General features: G+C 53.1%; 2 protein-coding genes across 19 annotated transcripts in view; one reads left to right on the forward strand and one right to left on the reverse strand.

The window, feature by feature from the left end:
* Nucleotides 1–1,360: 1,360 nt before the first annotated feature.
* AP5Z1 (adaptor related protein complex 5 subunit zeta 1) lies at nucleotides 1,361–21,321 on the forward strand. 4 transcript variants are annotated; one of them, XM_073791847.1, is made up of 17 exons: nucleotides 1,597–1,776; nucleotides 14,009–14,242; nucleotides 14,328–14,514; nucleotides 14,785–14,926; nucleotides 15,065–15,177; nucleotides 15,565–15,733; nucleotides 16,040–16,180; nucleotides 16,369–16,406; nucleotides 16,481–16,643; nucleotides 17,108–17,286; nucleotides 18,083–18,225; nucleotides 18,599–18,739; nucleotides 19,207–19,318; nucleotides 19,567–19,664; nucleotides 20,086–20,209; nucleotides 20,290–20,504; nucleotides 20,760–21,321. In XM_073791847.1, the coding sequence occupies exons 1-17, from the start codon at nucleotides 1,736–1,738 to the stop codon at nucleotides 21,028–21,030; spliced, it is 2,511 nt and encodes an 836-aa protein (XP_073647948.1). In that variant the 5' UTR covers nucleotides 1,597–1,735; the 3' UTR covers nucleotides 21,031–21,321. The 4 variants fall into 4 exon arrangements, with proteins under 4 accessions (XP_033696829.1, XP_073647948.1, XP_073647947.1 ...); XM_073791846.1 differs by having other exon boundaries at nucleotides 19,567–20,504; XM_033840938.2 differs by lacking the exon at nucleotides 14,328–14,514 and having other exon boundaries at nucleotides 1,361–1,776; nucleotides 14,105–14,242; nucleotides 15,065–15,733; nucleotides 19,567–20,504.
* Nucleotides 13,690–21,324, reverse strand: part of RADIL (Rap associating with DIL domain) — a 73,935-nt gene continuing 66,300 nt past the window's right edge. For 7 of the 15 annotated variants that reach the window (XM_073791844.1, XM_073791837.1, XM_073791840.1 and 4 more), the window contains one exon: nucleotides 13,690–21,266. The gene's annotated coding sequence lies outside the window, so the exon portion shown is untranslated. The remainder of the gene's footprint in view (nucleotides 21,267–21,324) is intronic. The other 8 variants (XM_033840929.2, XM_033840928.2, XM_033840931.2 and 5 more) reach the window with 8 other exon arrangements.

A 21,324-nucleotide genomic window follows, 5' to 3' on the forward strand; every position in this document is an offset into this window, starting at 1 on the left:
GCTCCATGCGCTCTCGGGGCAGATGCGTTCTCACCGCCTCACCCGCCGCCACTGGCTCCCGGCTCTTCACCCTCAGCTCCAGTCACCCGCAACATCTCCACTTGGGCGCTGTAAGAGCATCTCACCACCCCGCCCCCGCCCCTCCCCTCCATTCTGGGTCTTCCCCACTGCTCACCCCTCCAAGGCCTCCCTGACCCTCCCTATCCCAAGAACATCCAACTTTCCCTCAACCCTCTTCTCTTACTCGGCTTTATGGCCCCTTCAGAGCATTTCACCACTAGGCTCACGTGAGTGATTGTATATTTGATAATGGTCGTTTTTGTTGGCTGTAAATTCCATGAGGGCAGGGACTTGGCCTCTCGCGGTCCCCATTCCCCAGAACCTAAAACACTACGAGCACAGCACAGGGACTCAGTCGTTGCGTGTTCCTTGAATGAATGACTCCACAAACCTCCTCATCCTCCTGCCCCGAGGTCGAGTGAATGGCGCCACCCCATAAGCAGAAACCTGCTATTGCCCTTGTTTTTTCCGTTCTTCCTCTCACCCAAGTCCATGTTACCAGGTGCTACAAATTCCCCCTGAACGGTTACTGAATCAGCCTACGACTCCATTCACGTGGCCCTTACCTAGCTCAGGGAGCCTCCCTCCCTCTCCGGGACCAGCCCCTTCTCTCCACCCACCCACCCCACGGCCCCCCAGTCCATTCTCTACTCTGCTGCCCAGCAGCAGGTTTCCCCTGAGGTGCATGGAAACCACAGGAAGCAGGCCTTCGTGCTCCCTTCAGGAGCTCCGCCTAGGCCATCCCCTCCCACCCCTTGGTCTGACACCCTCTGGGCTCATCTTAGGCACCTGTCCTTCCCGAAGTATTCCTCCTGTTTTAGGCTGTAACAGCATTTACCACGCTGGATTGTCACTGCCCAGAGGACCGCCCTGTGTCCCCGCGCAGTCTGCAGGGTGGAAATACTGTGGCCAACACACCTCTCAGAATTACTAGAAATTGACCTTCCCTCTCTGAGCATGTTGCCTTATCTGTAAAACGAGATACTGATAGTCTGTGATTATGGTGGGGATTGAATAAGATTTTTTAAAGCAGCAGGTACTGCCTACGTTGGGTGCAAAATGAAATGAGAGCTTTAAAAAAGAACTTCTGACAGCTGCAGCTGTTCCTTGCAAACTGCAGGACACGGACCCAGCCCACGACCGCAGTCTGTGTAGTATATTCAGGCCGCACTGAACACGGGACCTGCAGGCGGCGGAGCGGACTGTGTTCGTGGAACAGAACCTAGAACTGGGGCGATGAGCTGAGGCCCAGCGGTGACAGGCCGCTCCTAACAGCTCCCGGGCACCCAGCGCCCGGAGCTGCACCGGGGTGCCGGGTGCCATGGTTCTGGGGTGCGGAGGTTCCGGGGTCTCGAGGTCCCGGAATCCCGCGGTCCAAAGTGCCGGAACGCGACCCAAACCCAGCCCCGACCGGCAGCCCTCGCGCTGACGGCCCCGCCCCCGGCTGAGACGCTCCGTCAAAGCCCATTGGTCGACGGCCTGTGCGCCGCTGCTCACGTGATGCACCACGGGACGCTGCACGGGACGCGACCCGGAAGCCGGCGTTGCTGCGGGCTTTTCTCCCGGAGTCGCCAGCGTGCGGAGCGCCAGGGCTCCTCTCCGGGCGGCGGCGGCGGCGGCGGCGGCGGCGGCGGCAGCGGCAGCCAGCAGCAGCAGCAGCAGCAGGAGGAGGAGGATGTTCACGACGGGGGCGGAGAGTCTGCTCCGCCAGGCCAGGTGCGTCCGACCTTTTCCCTTCGGGCACTTGGTGGTGGGTCTCAGAGCCGGGCCTGCGCGCGGCGACTCGAAAGAGCCCCCTTTGAACCCACTTTAGAGACTCAGGTCGGGGAGGCCACGCGGGCCAGGCACGGCGTGAGGAGGTCCGGGGAGGGTCGAGCTGGTCCCCGGAGGAGGTGGCTCCTGAGAGCGCTCTGAAGGATGAGTGGAAATGAAGTGGGGTGGGCCCCCGCTGATGGATTGGCCAAAGGCTTGTCGACTGCGGACCCCCACGTCTGGCAGGAAGTGGGGTCCAGAGCTGTCAGTTGCTTCAGGGTCAAGAAAGCTTCAGGGTCAAGACGCTGGAGAGCCTGCTGGATTGAGTCATGGCGAGCCCTGTGCAAAGCCCATGAGTTCGGTACCTTGAGAGGGCTTTGGGGAGCCATGGAGGATTTTGCTATATAGAAAGATCCGCTCTCTTGTGGATGCATTGAATGTATTGAGAAATTACCCAGCGTCTTAGGACCCCGAGCTGGCTCTGGACTCTCACTAAGTCGGTAGCCCCTTCCTCACCAACTAGCCACTCATGGGAGAAAGCAGATGTAAGCTCGGACTAAAACCCCATGACTTGTTGCTACTTTAAGAGAAGAAAATGCGGCCAGAACCATGGTTTAAAAAAAAAAAAAAAAAACTGGATTCGGAGCTGGACCAGTTGCTGGGAAGGATTAGGCTGGTTGAGGCGCCTCTGATCTTAGGGAAGCAAGATCTTGAATGCATATTAGTTTCAAAAGGCTGTAAACAGGGTAGACGTTTGATATGGTCAGAATAACCCCTAAAAGTGTGTTAAGCAAGTGTTTTGAGGATTTGTAGCACCATCTCCCCACCAAGTCCAAAAAAGTCTGTATTTCTTTCAATCCTGGACAGATATTCCAATATTCAAGTTCCAGTATTCCAATTCAAGTTCACTTGAATTTAGGAGAGCTGTATTAAAGAAAAATAGATATCTTTTTTCAAAAATTGAAGTATAGTTGATTTACAATATTAGTTTCAGGTGTACAACATAGTGATTCAATATTTTTATAGATTATACTCTATTTAAAATTATTCTAAAATATTGGCTATATTTCTTGTGCTATACAATATATCTATAGCTTGTTTAATACATAGTTTGTACCTTTTAACCCCCTACACCTATCTTGCCCCTCCCCAATTCCCACTCTCCACCGATAACCACTAGTATGTGCTCTATATCTATAAGTCTGTTTCGTTGTATTCATTAGTTGCATTTTTTAGATTCTGCATTGTAAATGATAACATACAGTATTTGTCTTTCACTGTCTGACTCATCTCACTATGCATAATATCATCCAGGTTCATCCATGCTGTTGCAAATGGTAGAATTTCACTTTTTTATGGCTGAGTAATATTTCATTGTGTATATATATCTATATATAATCACATCTTCTTTATCCATTCATCTGTTGATGGACACTTAGGTTGCTTCCATATCTTGGCTGTTGTAAATAATGCTGTGAACATTGGGGTGTATGTACCTTTTCAAATTAGTGTTTTTGTTTTCTTAGGATATATACCCAGGAATGGAGTTGCTGGATGGTAGGTAGTTCAGTTTTTAGTTTTTTGAGGAACTTCCACAGTTTTCCATAGCAACTGCACCAATTTACATTCACACCAACAGTGAACTAGGGTTGTCTTTTCTCCACATTCTCACCAACATTTGTTATTGTGGTCTTTTTGATGATGGCCATTCTGACAGGTGTGAGGTGTTATCTCATTGTGGTTTTGATTTGTATTTCTCTGACAGTTAGCTGTGTTGAGCATCTCTTAATGTGCCTATTGGCCATCTGTGTGTCTTCTCTGGAAAAATGTCTATTCACGTCTTATGCCCATTTTTTAATTGAGTTTTTATCTGTATTGAGTTGTATGAGCTGTTTATATATTTTGGATATTAATCCCTTATCAGTCATATCACTTGAAAAAATTTTCTCCCATTCGGTAGGGTTCCTTTGCTGTGCAAAAGCTTTTAAGTTTAATTAGGTCCTATTTGTTTATATTTGCTTTTGCTTCCTTTGCCTTAGGAGATAGATCCAAAAAAAATATTGCCATGATTTATGTCAAAGAGTGTTCTGCCTGTGTTTTCTTCTAGGAGTTTTATGGTTTCCGATCTTACATCTAGGTCTTTAATCCATTTTGAGTTTACTTTTGTATATGATGTTAGAGTATGTTCCAATTTCTTTCTTTTACATGTAGCTGTCCAGTTTTACCAGCACCACTCATTGAAGAGACTGTCTTTTCCTCATTGTTTGTGTGTGTGTGTGTATATTCTTGCCTCCTTTGTCGTAGATTAATTGACTGTAAGTGTGTGGGTTTATTTCTGGGCCCTCTTTTTTCTGTCCCATTGATCTATGTGTGTGTTTTTGTGCCAGTACCATACTGTTTTGATTACTGTAGTTTTGTAGTAGAGTATAGTCTGAAATCAGGGAGCATGATACCTCTCTCCAGCTTTGTCCTTTTTTCTCAAGATTGCTTTGGCTATTCATGGTCTTTTGTAGTTCCATATAAATTTTAGGATTATTTGTTCTAGTTCTGTGAAAAATGTCATGGGTGTTTTGATAGGGGTTGCATTAAATCTGTAGGTTGCTTTGGGTAGTATGGAGATTTTAACAATATTAATTCTTCCAATTCATGGACATAGGATATCTTTCCATTTCTTTGTAGTATCTTCAGTTTCCTCTGTCAGTGTTTTACAGCTTTCAGAGTATAGGTCTTTCACCTCTTTCGTTAAGTTTATTCCTAGGTATTTTATTCTTTTTCACATGATTTTAACAGGATTGTTTTCTTGCTTTTCCTTTCTAATAGTTCTTTACTAACGTATAGAAAAACAACAGGTTTCTGAATATTAATCTTTTTTTTAATTTATTTATTCATTTATTTATTTTTGGCTGTGTTGGGTCTTCGTTTCTGTGCGAGGGCTTTCTCTAGTTGTGGCAAGCGGGGGCCACTCTTCATCGCGGTGCGCGGGCCTCTCACTGTCGCGGCCTCTCTTGCTGCGGAGCACAGGCTCCAGACGCACAGAGCTCAGTATTTGTGGCTCACGGGCCCAGTTGCTCCGTGGCACGTGGGATCTTCCCAGACCAGGGCTCGAACCTGTGTCCCCTGCATTGGCAGGCAGACTCTCAACCACTGTGCCACCAGGGAAGCCCTGAATATTAATCTTGTATCCTGCAACTTTACTGAATTTATTTATTCTAATAGTTTTCTGGTGGAAAATTTAGGCTTTTCTATATATGGTATTATGTCATCTGCAAATAGTGACAATTTTACTTCCCTTCCAAGTTTTATGCCTTTTATTTATTTTTCTAGTCTGATTGCTGTGGCTAGGACTTCCAATAGTGTGTTAAATAGACGTGATGAGAGTGAGCATCCTTGTCTTGTTCCTGATATTAGAGGAAAAGCTTTTAGCTTTTCACTGTTGAATATGATGTTAGCTGTGGGTTTGTCATAAATGGCCTTTATTATGTTGAGAGATGGTCCCTCTGAGAGATGTTCCCTCTGAGAGATGTTTGATGAGAGTTTTTATCATGAATGGGTGTTGAACTTTGTCAAATGCTTTTTCTGCATATATTGAGATGATCATGTGAATTTTATCCTTTCTTTTGTTAGTGTGGTGTATTACACTGATTGATTCGCAGAAATTGAACCATGCTTGTGACCCTGGAATAAATCCCACTTGATCGTGGTGTATGATTTTTTTGTTGTTGTGGCTGTGCTGAACAGCTTGCAGGATCTTAGTTCCCTGACCAGGGATTGAGCCTTCGCCCTCAGCAGTGAAAGTGCAGAATGCTAACCACTGGACATCCAGGGAATTCCCTAGGATCTTTTTTTATTGTTGAATTTGGTTTGCTAATGTTCTGTTGAGAATTTTTGCGTCTATATTCATCAAATATATTGGCCTGTAATTTTCTTTTTTTGTAGTGTCTTTGTCTTGTTTTGGTATCAAGGTAATTGTGGCCTCATAGAATGAATTTGGGAGTGTTCCATCCCCTTCAGTTATTTGGAACAGTTTGAGAAGGATGGGTATTATCTCTTCTCTATATGTCTGGCAGAATTCCCTCTTGAAGCTGTCCGGTCCTGGACTTTTGTTCACTGGGAGTTTTGTTTTTTTGGGTTTTTTTTAATAAATTTATTTATTCTCTTTATTTGTAGTTGAGTTGGGTCTTCATTGCTGTGCACGGGCTCTTTCTAGCTGCGGTGAGCAGGGGCTACTCTCCGTTGTGGTGTGTGGGCTTCTCATTGTGGTGGCTTCTCTTGCTGCAGAGCACAGGCTCTAGGCACGCGGGCTTCAGTAGTTGTGGCTCTCAGGCTCCAGAGTGCAGGCTCAGCAGTTGTGGCACACAGGCTTAGTTGCTCTGCGGCATGTGGTATCTTCCTGGACCAGGGCTTGAACCCATGTCCCCTGCATTGGCAGACGGATTCTTAACCACTGCGCCACCAGGGAAGCCCAGGGAGTTTTTTAAATTACTAATTCAATTTCACTACTAGTGATAGGTCTGTTCAGATTGTCTATTTCTTCTTGATTCAGTCTTGGACTTGTATGTTTCTAGAAATGTAGCAGTTTCTTCTGGATTGTCAAATTCGTTGGCATATAACTGTTGGTAGTATTTTCTTATGGTTGTTTGTATCTCTGCGATATCATTTTTCATTTCTCCTCTTTCTTATTTTATTTGGATCCTCTCTCTTTTTTTTTTTAATTGATCAGCCTGACTAAAGGCTTACCAATTTTATATTTTTAAAAAACAGCTCTTAGGGCTTCCCTGATGGCGCAGTGGTTGAGAGTCTGCTTGCCGATGCAGGGGACACGGGTTCGTGCCCCGGTCCGGGAAGATCCCACATGCCGCGGAGTGGCTGGACCTGTGAGCCATGGCCGCTGAGCCTGCGCGTCCAGAGCCTGTGCTCCGCAACGGGAGAGGCCACAACAGTGAGAGGCCCGCATACTGCCAAAAAAAAAAAACAAAAAAAACAGCTCTTGGTTTTATTGGTCTTTTTTATTGGGTTTTTTGTTTTGTTTTTTTTTTGATCTGTATTTTGTTTCTTCTCTGATCTTTATTATTTCCTTCCTTCTGCTGACTTCGGGCTTTGTTTCTTCTTTTTCTAATTCCTTTAGATGGTAGGTAGTTAGGATGTTTGAGATTTTTCTTGTTTCTTGAGGTACGCCTGTATTGCTATAAACTTCCCTCTTAGAATTTCTTTTGCTGCATCCCATAGATTTGGGAATGTGTTTTTATTTTCATTTGTCTTGAGGTATTTTTTATTTCCTTTTTGATTTCTTTTATGTACCCATTGGTTTTTTAGTACCATGTTGTTGAGTGTCTACATGTTAGTGTTTACCCCATTTTTCTTCCTGTAATTGACTTCTCGTTTTATACGGTTGTGGTCAGAAAAAATGCTGGATATAATTTCTATCCTCTTAAATTTGTTGAGACTTGTTTTGTGGTCTAGCATGTAATCTATCCTGGAGAACATTCCATGTGCACTTAAAAAGAATGTGTATTCTGCTGTTTTTGGATGAAATGTCCTGTAGATATTGATGCCCAGTTGAATTAAGTCCAACTGGTCTAATGTGTCATTTAAGACTACTGTTTCCTTACTGACTTTATGTCTGGGTGATCTGTCCATTGATGTAAGTGGGGTGTTAAAGTCCCCTACTATCTTTATCATTACATAATGCCCTTCTTTGGGTTTTGTTACAGACTTTGTTTTAAAGTCTACTTTGTCTAATATGAGTACTGCTGCCCCAGCTTTGTTGTTTCTATTTAAATGAAATGTCTTTTTCCATCCCCTTGCTTTCAGTCTGTGTGTGTCTTTAGTTCTGAAGTGAGTCTCTTGCAAGCAGCATATAGATAGGTCTTGTTTCATTATCCAGTCAGTCACCTTATGTCTTTTGATTGGAGTGTTTAGTCCACTGATATTTAAGGTTACTATTGATGGGTATGTATTTATTGCCATGTTGTTGCTTGTTTTCTAGTCGTTTTTTATAGTTCTTCTCCGTTCTTCTTTGTCTTTCTTACCTTGAGAGTTTGTTTTTTGTTTTGTTTTTTCACGTTTATTGGAGTATAATTGCTTCAGTGTTGTGTCTGTGTACCACAAAGTGAATCAGCCATGTGTATACATGTATCCCCATATCCCTTCCCTCTTGAGCCTCCCTCCCACCCTCCCTGTCCTACCCCTCTAGGTGGTCACAAAGCATCGAGTTGATCTCCCTGTTCTATTCAGCAGCTTCCCACTAGCCATTCATTTTACATTTGGTTGTGTATATATGTCAATGTTACTCACTTCATCCCAGCTTCCCTTTCCCCACCATGTCATCAAGTCCATTCCCTACATCTGTGTTTTTATTCCTGCCCTGCCACTAGGTTCATCAGTACTGGTTTTTTAGTTTCCATATATATGCGTTAGCATACAGTATTTGTTTTTCTCTTTCTGACTGACTTCTCTGTGTATGACAGACTCTAGATCCATCCACCTCACTACAAATAACTCAATTTCATTTCTTTTTGTGGCTGAGTAATATTCCATTGTATATATGTGCCACATCTTCTTTATCCACTCATCTGTCGATGGACACCTAGGTTGCTTCCATGTCCTGGCTATTGTAAATAGTGCTGCAGTGAACATTGTGGTACATGACTCCTTTTGAATTATGGTTTTCTCAGGGCATATGCCCAGTAGTGGGATTGCTGGGTCATATGGTAGTTCTGATTTAGTTTTGGGTTTTTTTTGTTGTTGTTTTTTTTTGCAATACACTGGCCTCTCACTGTTGTGGCCTCTCCCGTTGCAGATCACAGGCTCCAGACGCACAGACTCAGTGGCCATGGCTCATGGGCCTAGCTGCTCTGCGGCATGTGGGATCTTCCCGGACCGGGGCACGAACCCATGTCCCCTGCATCAGCAGGCGGACTCTCAACCACTGCGCCACCAGGGAAGCCCTGATTTAGTTTATTTAAGGAATCTCCATACTGTTCTCCATAGTGTCTGTATCAATTTACATTCCCACCAACAATGCAGGAGGGTTCCCTTTTCTCCACACCCTCTCCAGCATTTGTTGTTTCTAGATTTTTGATCATGGCCATTCTGACCAGTGTGAGGCGATACCTCATTGTGGTTTTGATTTGCATTTCTCTAATGATTAGTGATGTTGAGCATCCTTTTATGTCTTTGTTGGCCATCTGTATGTCTTCTTTGGAAAAATGTCTATTTAGGTCTTCTGCCCATTTTTGGATTGGGTTGTTTGTTTTTTTTATATTGAGCTGCATGAGCTGCTTGTATATTTTGGAGATTAATCCTTTGTCCTTCATTTGCAAATATTTTCTCCCATTCTGAGGGTTGTCTTTTTGTTTTGTTTATGGTTGCCTTTGCTGTGCAAAAGCTTTTAAGTTTCATTAGGTCCCATTTGTTTATTTTTGTTTTTATTTCCATTTCTCTAGGAGATGGGTCAAAAGGATCTTGCTGTGATTTATGTCATAGGGTGTTCTGCCTATGTTTTCCTCTGAGAGTTTTATAGTGTCTGGCCTTACATTTAGGTCTTTAATCCATTTTGAGTTTATTTTTGTGTATGGTGTTAGGGAGTGTTCTAATTTCATTCTTTTACATATAGCTGTCCAGTTTTCCCAGCACCACGTATTGAAGAGGCTGTCTTTTCTCCATTGTATATTCTTGCCTCCCTTGTCAAAGATAAGGTGACCATATGTGCGTGGGTTTATCTCTGGGCTTTCTATCCTGTTCCACTGATCTGTATTTTTGTTTTTGTGCCAGTACCATACTGTCTTGATTACTGTAGCTTTGTAGTATAGTCTGAAGTCAGCGAGTCTGATTCCTCCAGCTCTACTTTTCTTAAGATTGCTTTGGCTATTTGGGGTCTTTTGTGTTTCCATACAAATTGTAAAATTTCTTGTTCTAGTTCTGTGAAAAATCCCATTGGTGACTTGATAGGGATTGCGTTGAACCTGTAGATTGCTTTGGGTAGTATAGTCATTTTCATGATATCGATTTTGATTTGTGGTTACCATGGGGTTCATATATGGTGAACTTTGTACTAGCTTATTTAATTAGTTGACCCACAGCCTTTACTATATATTTGCTTTTACTGGTGGGACTTTTTCCTTTTCTGTAAATTCTTGTTCTAGCCTTTTCCACATAGAGGAGATCCTTTAACTCTTAGGGTCAGTGTAGTATTGATGAACTCTTTTAGTTTTTGCTTGTCTGAAAAGTTCTTTATCTCTCCTTTAATTCTGAATGATAACATTGCTGGGTAGAGTATCCTAGATTGTAAGTTTTTCCTTTCAGCACTTTAAATATATCTTATGACACTTGTTTCTCGTCTGAAAAGTTTTTGCAGAAAAATCCACGGATAGCCTTATGGGGGTTCCCTTGTATGTGATTGTTTTTCTCTTGCTGCCTTTAGAATTCTCTTTTTAACTTTTGCCATCTTTTAATTATGGTATGTCTTGGTGTGGGTCTCTTTGGGTTCATCTTGTTTGGGGCTCTCTTTGCTTCCTGTACCTGGATATCTGTTTCCTTCTTTAGGCACAGGAAGTTTTCAGTCATAATTTCATCAAATACATTTTTGACTCTCTTCTTCTCCTGCTGGGACCCTTATATGTGAATGTTAGTACACTTAACAATGTTCCAGAGATGTCTTAAACTGTCCTCATTTTTTTTAATGTGTTTTTCTTTTTTTTTTAATTTATTAATTTTTTATTTATTTATTTTTGACTGTGTTGGGTCTTTGTTGCTGCACGCGGGCTTTCTCTAGTTGCGGCGAGCGGGGTCTACTGTTCATTGTGGTGCGCGGGCTTCTCATTGCGGTGGCTTCTCTTGTTGCGGAGCACCGGCTCTAGGCATGCGGGCTTCAGTGGTTGTGGCACGCGGGCTCAGTAGTTGTGGCACGTGGGCTCAGTAGTTGTGGCTCGGGCTCTAGAACGCAGGCTCAGTAGTTGTGGCGCATGGGCTTAGTTGCTCTGTGGCATGTGGAATATTCCTGGACCAGGGCTCGAACCCGTGTCCCCTGCATTGGCAGGTGGATCCTTTTATTTAGTTCTTTATTTTTGGCTGCATTGGGTCTTCGTTGCTGTGCGCAGGCATTCTAGTTGCAGCGAGGGGAGCTACTCTTCGTTGCAGTGCACAGGCTTCTCTTTGCGGCGGCTTCTCTTGTTGTGCAGCATGGGCTCCAGGCGCGTGGGCTTCAGTAGTTGTGGCATGCAGGCTCTAGAGTGCAGGCTTAGTAGTTGTGGTGAACGGGCTTAGTTGCTCTGTTTTGGACCAGGGCTCGAACCTGTGTCCCCTGCACTGGCAGGCGGATTCTTAACCACTGGGCCACCAGGAATGTCCCATGTTTATCTGTTCTTTTTCCTAGTTCAAGTAGCGTTCTTATTACTAATGCTTTCAACTCTTTATCTGGTAAATTATTTACCTCTGTTCCATTGGTTGTTTTTTTTTTCATTTTTTTTTTCTTGTTCTTTCATTTGAAACAAATTCCCCTGTCTTCTCATTTTGCTTGGCTTTTTCTGTCTCTGTGAAATTAGGTGAAGCAGTTACCTATCCCAGTCTTTAAGGCATGTCCCCGTGTGGGAGCGTCCCTGTACGGTCTGCATGTGCCCGTTGACTTTGCTGGGAGAGCTGGAGCTGAAGTGGGCAAGAGTCATGTCTTCCCCCAGGCTGTGCTGGCAGCTGTCGCCTTGGTAGGGGGTGTGGCTGGAGATGTAAAGGGGCTGGAGCCAGAGCCAGGTGTGAGCTGGAGCTTCTTGTCTGTTCAGTGGCCGTGACTGCCCTGTCAGGGCGGGTCCCAGTTTGCTGGAGCAGCTGTCCTGAGGGTCGGGTCCAAGCTGGTTCTGTTCCAAGTGTGCGCTCTCCCTGCTCCCAGCAGCGGCATCTTTGCCCCCAAAGGGGAAGCAGTGCTGGAGCAAGAGGGGCCGGAGCAGGTGCTCAGCTCGGGCGGGGGGCGGGGGCGGGGCCGTGTGCTAGGGCGGGGGCGGGTGCTGGGGCGGGGCTGGGGCGATCCCGGGCAAACCCCCAGAGCCCCGGGCAGGCTTCATCTGCTTCCTCCGCCTTATTCCAGGAGTAAGCAAGCCGGCGCCCACGCCTCACGAGTGGAGTCTAGGCTTCTTACAGCCCTGCCGTTAGTCCCACTGGTTTTCAAGCCAGCCATGGTGACTCATTCTCTCGGTGTGGATCCTCAAGGCTGGGGTGCCCCAATATGTGGTCTGAACCACTCACTCCCCAAGGAGGAGCTCCAAGCCCATGCCGTCCCCCTCCTCCTCTGTGTCCCCTCCCAGGGGCACGAGCCCCGATGTGATCGCTTTTCTTCCCTTCCTTCCCGAGTCCGTTCGCATCTTTCTCACAGCCTTGGTTGCACAGGAGTCTCTGCCAGTCTCCAGTTTGCTTTCAGCGTGGATGTATTTTTTATGTGTTCGTGGTGGGCCGTGAGCTCTGTGTCCTACTCTGCCACCTTGCTCTCCTCTCCCTGAAAACAGATTATCTTTAAGCGCTGGCATCTCACTCAGCATGCGACATGCTTACTAGCCTAGAGGTCTTGCCAGGGGACGCGTGAGAACTGAGACCCACTCAGAACATCCAGCTCATCTTCTGTTCAAGGTCAGAAATGTATAGACTGAAAGGCAGAAGGAACAGCCCTCACTATTTAATTCCTATTTCTCTGTCTTTCTGTCTTGGGTGGGTGGGAATTCCTCTCTGTTGGGATTTGAGGAAAGTTAATAACTATCAGTTGAGTCTTACTAGTTTTCACTATTTTTCTTTAATTAAGCCGGTGATTCTTGGTGGGACTTTAAAACAGATTACTAAAGTTTGGGAGTTAGGATTCGGAGTAAATTTTAGTTTCTCTCTGTATTTTTCAGAGATGGAAAGCAAGGCTGGGGAAAGTTATCAGAAGCATGACTTGTGAACTGCAGAACAAGTGAAGAGAGTGGGACTTGGGTTGGGGTGGGGGGGAGCAGCAAGGCCAGGGGAGGTTTCCTGAAGGACAAGACAACTAAACAGAAGCTCAGAGTGCGTCAGCCAGCGAGGGAAGCAGTCGGGAGCGTTTCAGGCAGAGGGTCCGTGCCAGGGGCGGAAGCAGGAGAAACGGGAGGAGCCGGCCTTGTGAGCTGCGCTCGCACCTGGGGGTTGGGTCTGAAAGCAGTGGAGAGCTACTGACCGGTGTAGGCAGACTGCCTTTTAGAAAGAATCCGGTGACTTGGAGAATACATTGGAAGGGACTAATCTGGGGTACGGGCGAGGGGCACCACCGTTCTGGGAAGGAGCCTCAGTTATGACTGACTGCGGGACGCGTGGCAGCTTCTCCCTCGGCCGTCGCCGCGGGGAGCAGCAGACCTGGACCCGGCCTCTCAACTCAGTCTCCTCCCTCCTCGTCCACACGCGCCTTTGCTTGTGTTTGTAGGTGGCTGAATCCCACTCTGGCCAGATTAAGTGAAAAAATGGAAACGGGGGTGGGAGGCGAGGCGTGGTGGGGAAGCCATTGGGATTTGTCTGCCAGCCTTCAGGTGAGAACGGGAAACCCAAGCCGCCGCCCGGGACCCCCAGCCCACGGGGTGCTCGGACATTCTCCTCAGCCCCACAGCCTGGGGATGCGCCGTCTCTCTCAGGTCAGAATCGCAGACCCCGAGCTCGAGCAGAGTGGACTTGGTGGTCTTCGGGGACCCGCGGCGGGGGCCCAGCTGTGTAAGGGCCCTGCCAAGAGCCCCCCAGCAGCTCCCAGCGCGGTGGCTTGGGGCCACGTTGCTTTTTCTTGCCTCTGGGGCTGGAGTAAGCCTAGAACCAGGCTTCGTTTTGAGGCTTGCTTCAGCATCTTACCTGTTACAAGTGCTCAATAGATAGATTTTTCAATTAAGTATTAGAGTAATGTGTCATAACATTTGACCTTTCATTTAATTCTTGTTCCCAGAAGTTAAAGGCTCACTGAAGGAATCTTTTGAAAAGCAACTGGTTTCAGACTAAACCCCCCTTACTTTTGACTCGTAAACCAATCGGTTTGTGCTTCTGGTCCTGGAACAACAATCCGAACGCGTGGTTTGCCGTAGTAACTGCTGGAGCGAGGGTCCCCCGCCTGGTGGGGGGAGCAAGGACCCAGGCCGGGTACCCAGTCAGCGGGTTCGTCACAAGAGGCCCGGTGGTGCTGGAACCACCTTCCTCCGCGACACCTGGCTTGTTCTCTGCTCAGCAGGGCCGGTCCCCAGCCCGAGAGCCGTCCTGTCACAGCTCAGGGCGGCGTTTCCGGGTCCCTCGTCGCCGGGTTGCCGACGCCGTCGTCTTTGTTTAGGGAGCTCCGGGACGAGGAGCTGGGGAGGCTCTGTGCCCGGGTCTGTGCGCTACTGCGAGAGGAGGACTGGGGTCCCGACGCCCCGGACGCCCTGCGGAGGCTCTTCCTCATCGTCTCGGCCACGAAATACAACAGGAGGTGAGCGCACGCGTCCCTGGGGCATCGCGGGGTGGGGGCGCTGCCTGGCCCGGCCCCGGGGGGGTGACACGCCCCCTCCCCCCAGGCTGGAGAGGCCTTGCCTGGCACTGCTGCAGACCACCCTCTGCTCGCCTACCTGCCCCGAGCAGCTCCAGCTGCTCTGCGCCGCTGTCCTGAGAGAGATGTCGCCCTGCGACAGCCTGAGCCTCTCCTGTGACCACATCCAGAACACGCGGCAGCTGGGCCTCGTGGCCTCTGTGCTCTTGGCCCAGGTAACGTGACTGCCGCCACCCTGCCCTTGGTGGCCCTGGGGCCTCGATGAACCAGCAGGCTGCGTGCTCCCCGTGGGGCGGGCAGGCTCGGCTGGGCCCTTGTCACCCAGCAGCCCTCCCCGCTCCACCCCCATTCCGGGTGGGGGGATGAGCCAGGGCTGTGAGGCTGATTCAGGCTGCAGGGCCGGGGCTGCCCTCGTGACGTTCCGGACGCCCGAACCAGGTGGCATTCGTGACGCGCAGGAACACGTTCTGCTGTGGGGTTTGCAGGGTGACCAACAGCAGGTCAGGAGCTTGGCCCAGCGCGTCCTCAAGGTCCTGGAGAGCCGGCAGCCCGAGGGGCCCAGCCTGAGGCACCTCCTCCCTATCGTGTCCAAGGTCACCAGCCTGGCCCCGGACGCCCTCCGTGAAGGTCTGCACACATCCCGCCACTGGGGGCGAGGGGCCGCCAGGGCTGCTGCTGGTTCCTAGGAAGACCTGCGGCAGCCCAGGCAGCGCGAGCCTGCGGGACTTAACTCGGTTCCTGCGGTGTCACCCCCGCCCTGCACAGAGCAGACCAGGGCGCTCAGCAAGCGGCTGGGGGACTGGCTCCGCTACGCCAGCGTCCAGCAGGCGGTCGCCCACTCCTCCGGGGGCTTCTTCTCCACACCTAGAGCCCGGCAGGTGAGGCTGGGGCACTCGGAGCTCCGTGTCCCCAGGCTGCCTCAGCCGGCCTGGCCTGCAGGCCGCCACCCGCTCCTCCTTCCTGGTTCCAGAACGAGCGCGCTCTCCTCGCTCCACTCGGGCATGCGGGGGTGCCTTGGGTCACAGCCCCCGAGCCTGTGGCGCGCTCTGTGGGTTGAGGCCCGGAACACGCGGGCAGGGACCGTATTTGACCGAGGGCTGCGTTTTCAGCTCAAGTGCCTGCGCTCACGCACCCTGGGTGGGGGCGGGGTGCCCGTGGTCCCGGAGAAGCGTGGACGGCCAGGGCGGTGGCTCGCGCCCCATGCCGCCTGTTCTTGGCCCTTCCCGGGCCCTGCAGCGCCGGCTGACCTTCCTTGCCTCCTGCAGCTGGGCCCTGTCACCGAGGTGGACGGGGCAGTGGCCACGGACTTCTTCACGGTGCTGTCCACGGGCCAGCGCTTCACGGAGGACCAGTGGCTGAACGTGCAGGCCTTCTCCATGCTGCGGGCCTGGCTGCTGGACAGCGGCCCTGGGGGCTCCAGCGCCCCGGACGCAGGTAGGACGCAGGCAGGACGTGCTGGGCCCCTGGGCGACGTTGGCTGAGCCCTGTGGTCTCCAGCAGGCCTTTCCCAGACGTGCTGAGAAGCCAGATGTCGACAGGACTGTTGCAACAGCTTCTCCAAACTCTTCCTCCTCTGCGAGCCACTAGCAGTTATAGACGGTCTGGGCTCATCTACACCACCGCGTCCCGTTGGGGTGGCAGCAGGCGGGACAGGGCGCAGGCCTTGGCAGGCGGCGACGGCAGCCCTCCTCGCACCCTGCGGAGTCCTTCTCTGTCCTGAGCCCTCGTTCTCTCTCCCAGACGACAAGTCGGAGCTGGAAGGCTCCACCCTGTCCGTGCTCTCGGCCGCCTCCACCGCCGGACACCTGCTGCCGCCCCAGCAATGGCTGCGGGAGAAGGCCTTCGAGTACTGCCAGCGCCTGCTGGAGCAGAGTAACCGGCGTGAGTCCCGGGGCCACCCTTCCTGTCCGCGGCCCGTGGCGCTCGGTCCCCACCTCGTGTCTGCGCTGCGGTCGCTCCCAGCTGTGGGCTCCCCGGCCTCTCCTCCAGCTTCCAGAACACGGGGCACCTTCTTGTTCGGCTGTTCTGATGGGGACACAGAGACCAGGTGGCTTTCTTCCCTCCCCCAGGAGCCCTGAAGAAGGCAGACTCAGACCTGCAGAAAGCAGTGAGTGCCCGGCGGGCGGGCGGGCGGGCGCTCCCTCCCAGCTCTGTCTGAGCGGCCTCCTCGGGTCCCCGCAGTGTCTGGTGGAGGCTGTGCTGGTGCTGGACGTGCTCTGCCAGCAGGACCCCTCCTTCCTGTACCGCACCCTCTCCTGCCTGAAGCCCCTGCACACGCGCCTGCGCGGGGACCCAGCCTGGGTGCGGGCGCTGCTGCCCGTCGCCCAGTTCTTCCTGCACCACGGTGAGCCTCCGCCCTCCCGTGGGAGCAGACCCGCTCGCGGGGAGGGCGGCTTTCCCCTGCACGCTGCCCCCTTCCTTCGCCTGTAGAGCAGCACTGATCTGATGAGCCCTTAGCACTTCGACGGTGGGAACTTTTAGATGGATTTAAGTAGCAAGTTAAAACGTTACCAAGTCTGTGTTGATCTTGAACTCTCTTTGCCACGAGAGTTTCCTGGAAGGTGCCGTGAAACCAGCCCCTTCCAAGGAACGATCCCCGTAGCGTAACCAGAGGGTGGGTCTCTGGCCAGAGACACCTGGGAAGACCCGGATCCGGCTCAGCTGGCTCTTCCCGTGCTTGCGAAGGGCGGACGTGTCTGCCTTTGGTGTCCCGCAGACACGTGTGGCCCTGGAGGCTTGGCCCGAGGTTCGGGGGGCCCCCGGCAGCACCCAAGGCCTTCTGCCCTGACGGAGCCCACTGCCTTTCAGGGGAGGCCGCCGCAGTGGATGCGGAAGCCGTCTACCAGCACCTCTTCACCAGGATCCCCGCTGAACACTTCCACAGTCCGATGCTGGCCTTCGAGTTCGTCCAGTTCTGCAGGGACAGCCTGCCTCTGTTCGGCAGAAGCCTTGGCATTCTCAGGACAAGCTTCCCCAACCTCTTCAAGGCATGCTTGGTCATCCATGAACCAGAGCAGGGGCTTGGGGGCCTGGGGTGTGCAGGGCCCCTGGGGCAGTGTCCTGGCATGGGCTGGGGGCGCCCGTGCCCTCAGGAAGGCGAGGTCGGGCCTGGCTTGGTGGCTGGGCTCGCAGAGTTGGTGCAGGTTAGCATCTCTTCACTGGGGAGCGTTGCCGGGTGTGTTCAGCTGTTTGGCACCTTTGTCTTCGATGGGTTTTTTTGGTTTTTTTTTTTCTGTATTTGGCTGCATTGGGTCTTCGTTGCTGCGCGCAGGCTTTCTCTGGTTGTGGCGAGCAGGGGCTATTCTTTGTTGTGGTGCACGAGCTTCTCATTGTGGTGGCTTCTCATTGTGGAGCACAGCTCTAGGCGTGTAGGCTCAGTAGTTGTGGCGTGTAGGCTCAGTAGTTGTGGCACACGGGCTTAGGTCCTCTGCGGCATGTGGCATCTTCCCAGACCAGGGCTTGAACCCGTGTCCCCTGCACTGGCAGGTGGATTCTCAACCACTGTGCCACCAGGGAACTCCTGATGTGTCTTTTGTGATTGGCGTGTCACTGCGTGGCCTTTCCAAAATCAGAGACTGAGTTCTTTAATCAGGAAAATAAACGATGATAAATGGAAAGTGATTTAGGTGGTTGGTACAAAAGTGAGTGCAGAAGCAAAAAGAATGAGGGGGAAGAAAGTTGAAGGGCATATTTTCCAACTCCTGGGTCACAGTGAAACAGGAGGTGGCAGGGCTGGCCATGCCCTCCGGGCTCCCACTAGAGCTGCACTGCTTGTCCCCACAGTTCCTGGCCTGGAACAGCCCGCCCCTCACCTCTGACTTCGTGGCGCTGCTCCCATCGCTGGTTGACGCAGGGACGGCCGTGGAGATGCTCCACCTGCTGCTGGACCTGCCCTGTCTGACCGCAGCCTTGGACCTGCAGCTCAGGTGAGCCCCTGCCCGGCCCCGCTGCTCACTGTTCTGACCGTGTCTGCCCTGTCCCTGTCCCTCCTTGCCCCCGGCCGCTCCTGCTGTCTCCCACGCAGAGTGTCTCTGCACCTCTTCGCCGCCCTGACGGCAGCCCCGGAGCCCAGCCTGTCTTTCACTCAGCCACGCAGCCTCCCAGGGGCCCGGCCCCCAGGCCTTTTTGGGTCATCCTGCAGCTCCTGGCTGGGTCAGGGCACAGTGATGTTACGGTGACGTCCACTCTAGTCTCTCCCTGGCCAGTGGGTACCACGAGGGCAGGGGCCGAGTCCAGCTTCTTCTGGCCTGGGCCAGAGCCCACATGCGAGCCCGGCCTCAGGAGTCTCTCTGCTCGCAGGTCGCTGCAGGCTGCATCTGAGAGGCCTCCCTGGGACGTCTCCATCAGGGCCCCCGGCTGCCTGGAGGCCCTCCGGGACTCGCAGGTGCAGGGTCTTTTCCAGCACCTGCTGCGTGCCCACGCCAGCGGGACCGTGGAGAGGTAGGGCTCGCTGCCGGGCGTCCCAGGCCCCACGTGGGACACGAGAGCTCCCTGGTGCCTTCTGACCTGGAGAGACAGCTCTGGTGACCCCCCACCCAACAGGCGCCGGCCACGTGGCCAAGCGCTTCCTGGGCACCTGGCTTGTGGTCTGCTCGTTCAGTTTCCTGATCCCGTCCTTGTCGCCCTGTGGGGTAGGCGCTGTGCTCACTCCTTGCCACAGGTGGGGAAAGGGAGGCTTAGCACAGCCTAGGGGTGGCGGGCCAGGACTGGACCACGGCCTCCTGCCCCCAGCCGCATTCCAGCCCTCCCGTGTGCCACGGGAGCAGGGCGGCCACAGAGGGAGCAGGCCGTGCATTAGGAGATGCGCAGGGTGGCCTCTGATGAGGGCAGAGCAGGCGCTCCCAGAGCCGGGTCCCCAGGCGGACAGGGAACAGGCGTGTGCTCAGGGCTGGGCCATGTGTCCCCAGGTTGACGCCGCTCTACCGGCTGCTGCAGCCCCTGGCCGGCTGCGCCCGGGTGGTCCAGTGCGCTGAGGCCGTGCCCACCCTGCTCCGGGCGTTCTTCTCGGCGGTGACACAGGTGAGCCCGCTTCCTGGGGCCTCTGTCCCTGCAGCAGAGGGCCTGCTGGAGCTAGGACCCACAGGGCCCCAGCTTCCTCAGTGGCCGAGGGGCCAGTCCATCACAGCAGACAGGGCAGCTCACACCAGCCCCAGCCTGGCTCCTGTCCCTCCCAGAACTGGGGCCGAGAGAAGCCCCCAGGGCAGCAGCCAGCCAGGTCCGGAGCAGAGGTGTTCCCGGGGGTGGGACGCAGTCTCTCTCTCCCCCAGTTTGCTGACGGGGCCCTGGCCAGCCAGCTGGCACTGCTGCTCCTGGAACGAAGCGACTCGCTTTACCAGGTCCCAGGGTACGAAGCCGGTGTGCACAGGTGGGTCCCTCCTGGCGGGCTTCGCCCCTCCTGCGGCTCCATGGCCCAGCCCTGGACGGGTTCACTGACCCCGCGCGCTCTGCCCCTCACGGCAGCGGTTCCCCAGCTGCCACCGACCCCAGCCCAGCCTCGGCACTTTCTCGGCCACTGTACGCACCCTTCCCTGCCCACCCAAGCCCCTCGTCCACGGAGCCTTCCAGAACGTGTGTCCCCCTTGCTGAAGGCCCAGTTTATGCGGGCTCATCCCCGCTCCAGCCCAGCCTCTTCCCTGGTGGGGCAAGAGGTTCCTGGCGGGGCCGGGACTACCTTTACCTCCACCTGGTGCTCGGGGGCTTCCCGCCACCGCCCAGCTCTCCTCGGGCCGGGCCGCGGGGCTGGGGTCTGTGTGGGGCAAGCACAGCCCACGGGTCCTCTCGCGCAGGGTGCTGAGCTCCCAGTTCCCGGCCCTGTGCAAGCTGCATCCTCCACTGGTGGTCGAGCAGGCGAAGGAGCTGCTGGAGTTCGTGGGCGGCCCCCGCAGCGGCGGGCACGTGCTCACATCCGTGGTGAGGCAGCCGCTGCCCCGCCCCAGCCTGCACCTGACGTGCGGGCCTGTCACAGGGCTGAAGTGCTGTCCCCCACCCAGGTGTGGGCCATCGGCGAGTACCTGTCGGTGTCCTGGGACCGGCGCTGCACCGTGGAGCAGATCAACAACTTCTTCGAAGCCCTGGAGGCCCTGCTCTTTGAGGTCACCCAGTCGCGGCCCTCCACCACCCTCCCCAAGTGTCCTCCGCAGGTCATCACTGTGCTCATGACCACACTGACCAAGCTGGCCTCTCGGAGCCAAGACCTGATTCCCAGGTACCAGTTCCCGGTGGGCGGAGGGAAAGCTACAGGCTTCCCGTTGGGAAAGGGAACGGCGTTGGAGGTTGTCCTGTCCCCAAAAGCCCTTCTGGTTGGACGCAGGTGGCGTGGGCTGTGTCAGCACTGCCGCCTCATCTCTCCCAGCCAAGACCACGCTAGCTGGGTGCTCCTGGCAGCTGGTCCCTCCACGACACCCCTGCCCGTGTGAGGGGTGCACCTGCAGCTGATGGGCTGGGACTCCCTCGTCCCCAGGGTCTCCCTGCTCCTGTCAAAGATGAGGACCTTGGCCCAGAGCGCAGCCACGGGCTCCACGCCCGGTGAGGAGGGCGTGGGAGCCATCCACACGCGGGCCACCGAGCTGCTGAACCTGCTGAAGATGCCCAGCGTGGCCCAGTTTGTGTTCACGCCCAGTGTGGAGGTGTCCGAGCCCCGCTATCACCGTGACACCAACACGGCCCTGCCCCTGGTCCTGCGTACGGTCAGCCGGCTGGTGGAGAGGGAGGCAGGCCTCCTGCCGGGGTGAAGGGACCAGGTGGATACCAGGCAGGGCTGCAGGCTGAGAGCCTGGTATTACCGGCCATGGCTTCAGCGGTCAGGGAGGCTGTCACAGTCTCAGCCTTTGGCCTCTGTGTGTCTGTCTTTTCTCTTAACCCCCTTCTCCCGTGGCCACACTGAGCTGTGTAGTGACACAGCACTGATTCTCGGCTTTAGCTCCTCTTGGGGCTGGGTGGAAGCTGCCTGGTCTGCGTCCTGCCGGTCCTTGTTTGTTTGGGGGCAAGAAGAGATACGGCGAAAATAAATCTTTACAAAAATGGCT

This window comes from Tursiops truncatus, chromosome 15 (assembly GCF_011762595.2).
Source record: "Tursiops truncatus isolate mTurTru1 chromosome 15, mTurTru1.mat.Y, whole genome shotgun sequence".
NCBI lineage: Eukaryota > Metazoa > Chordata > Mammalia > Artiodactyla > Delphinidae > Tursiops > Tursiops truncatus.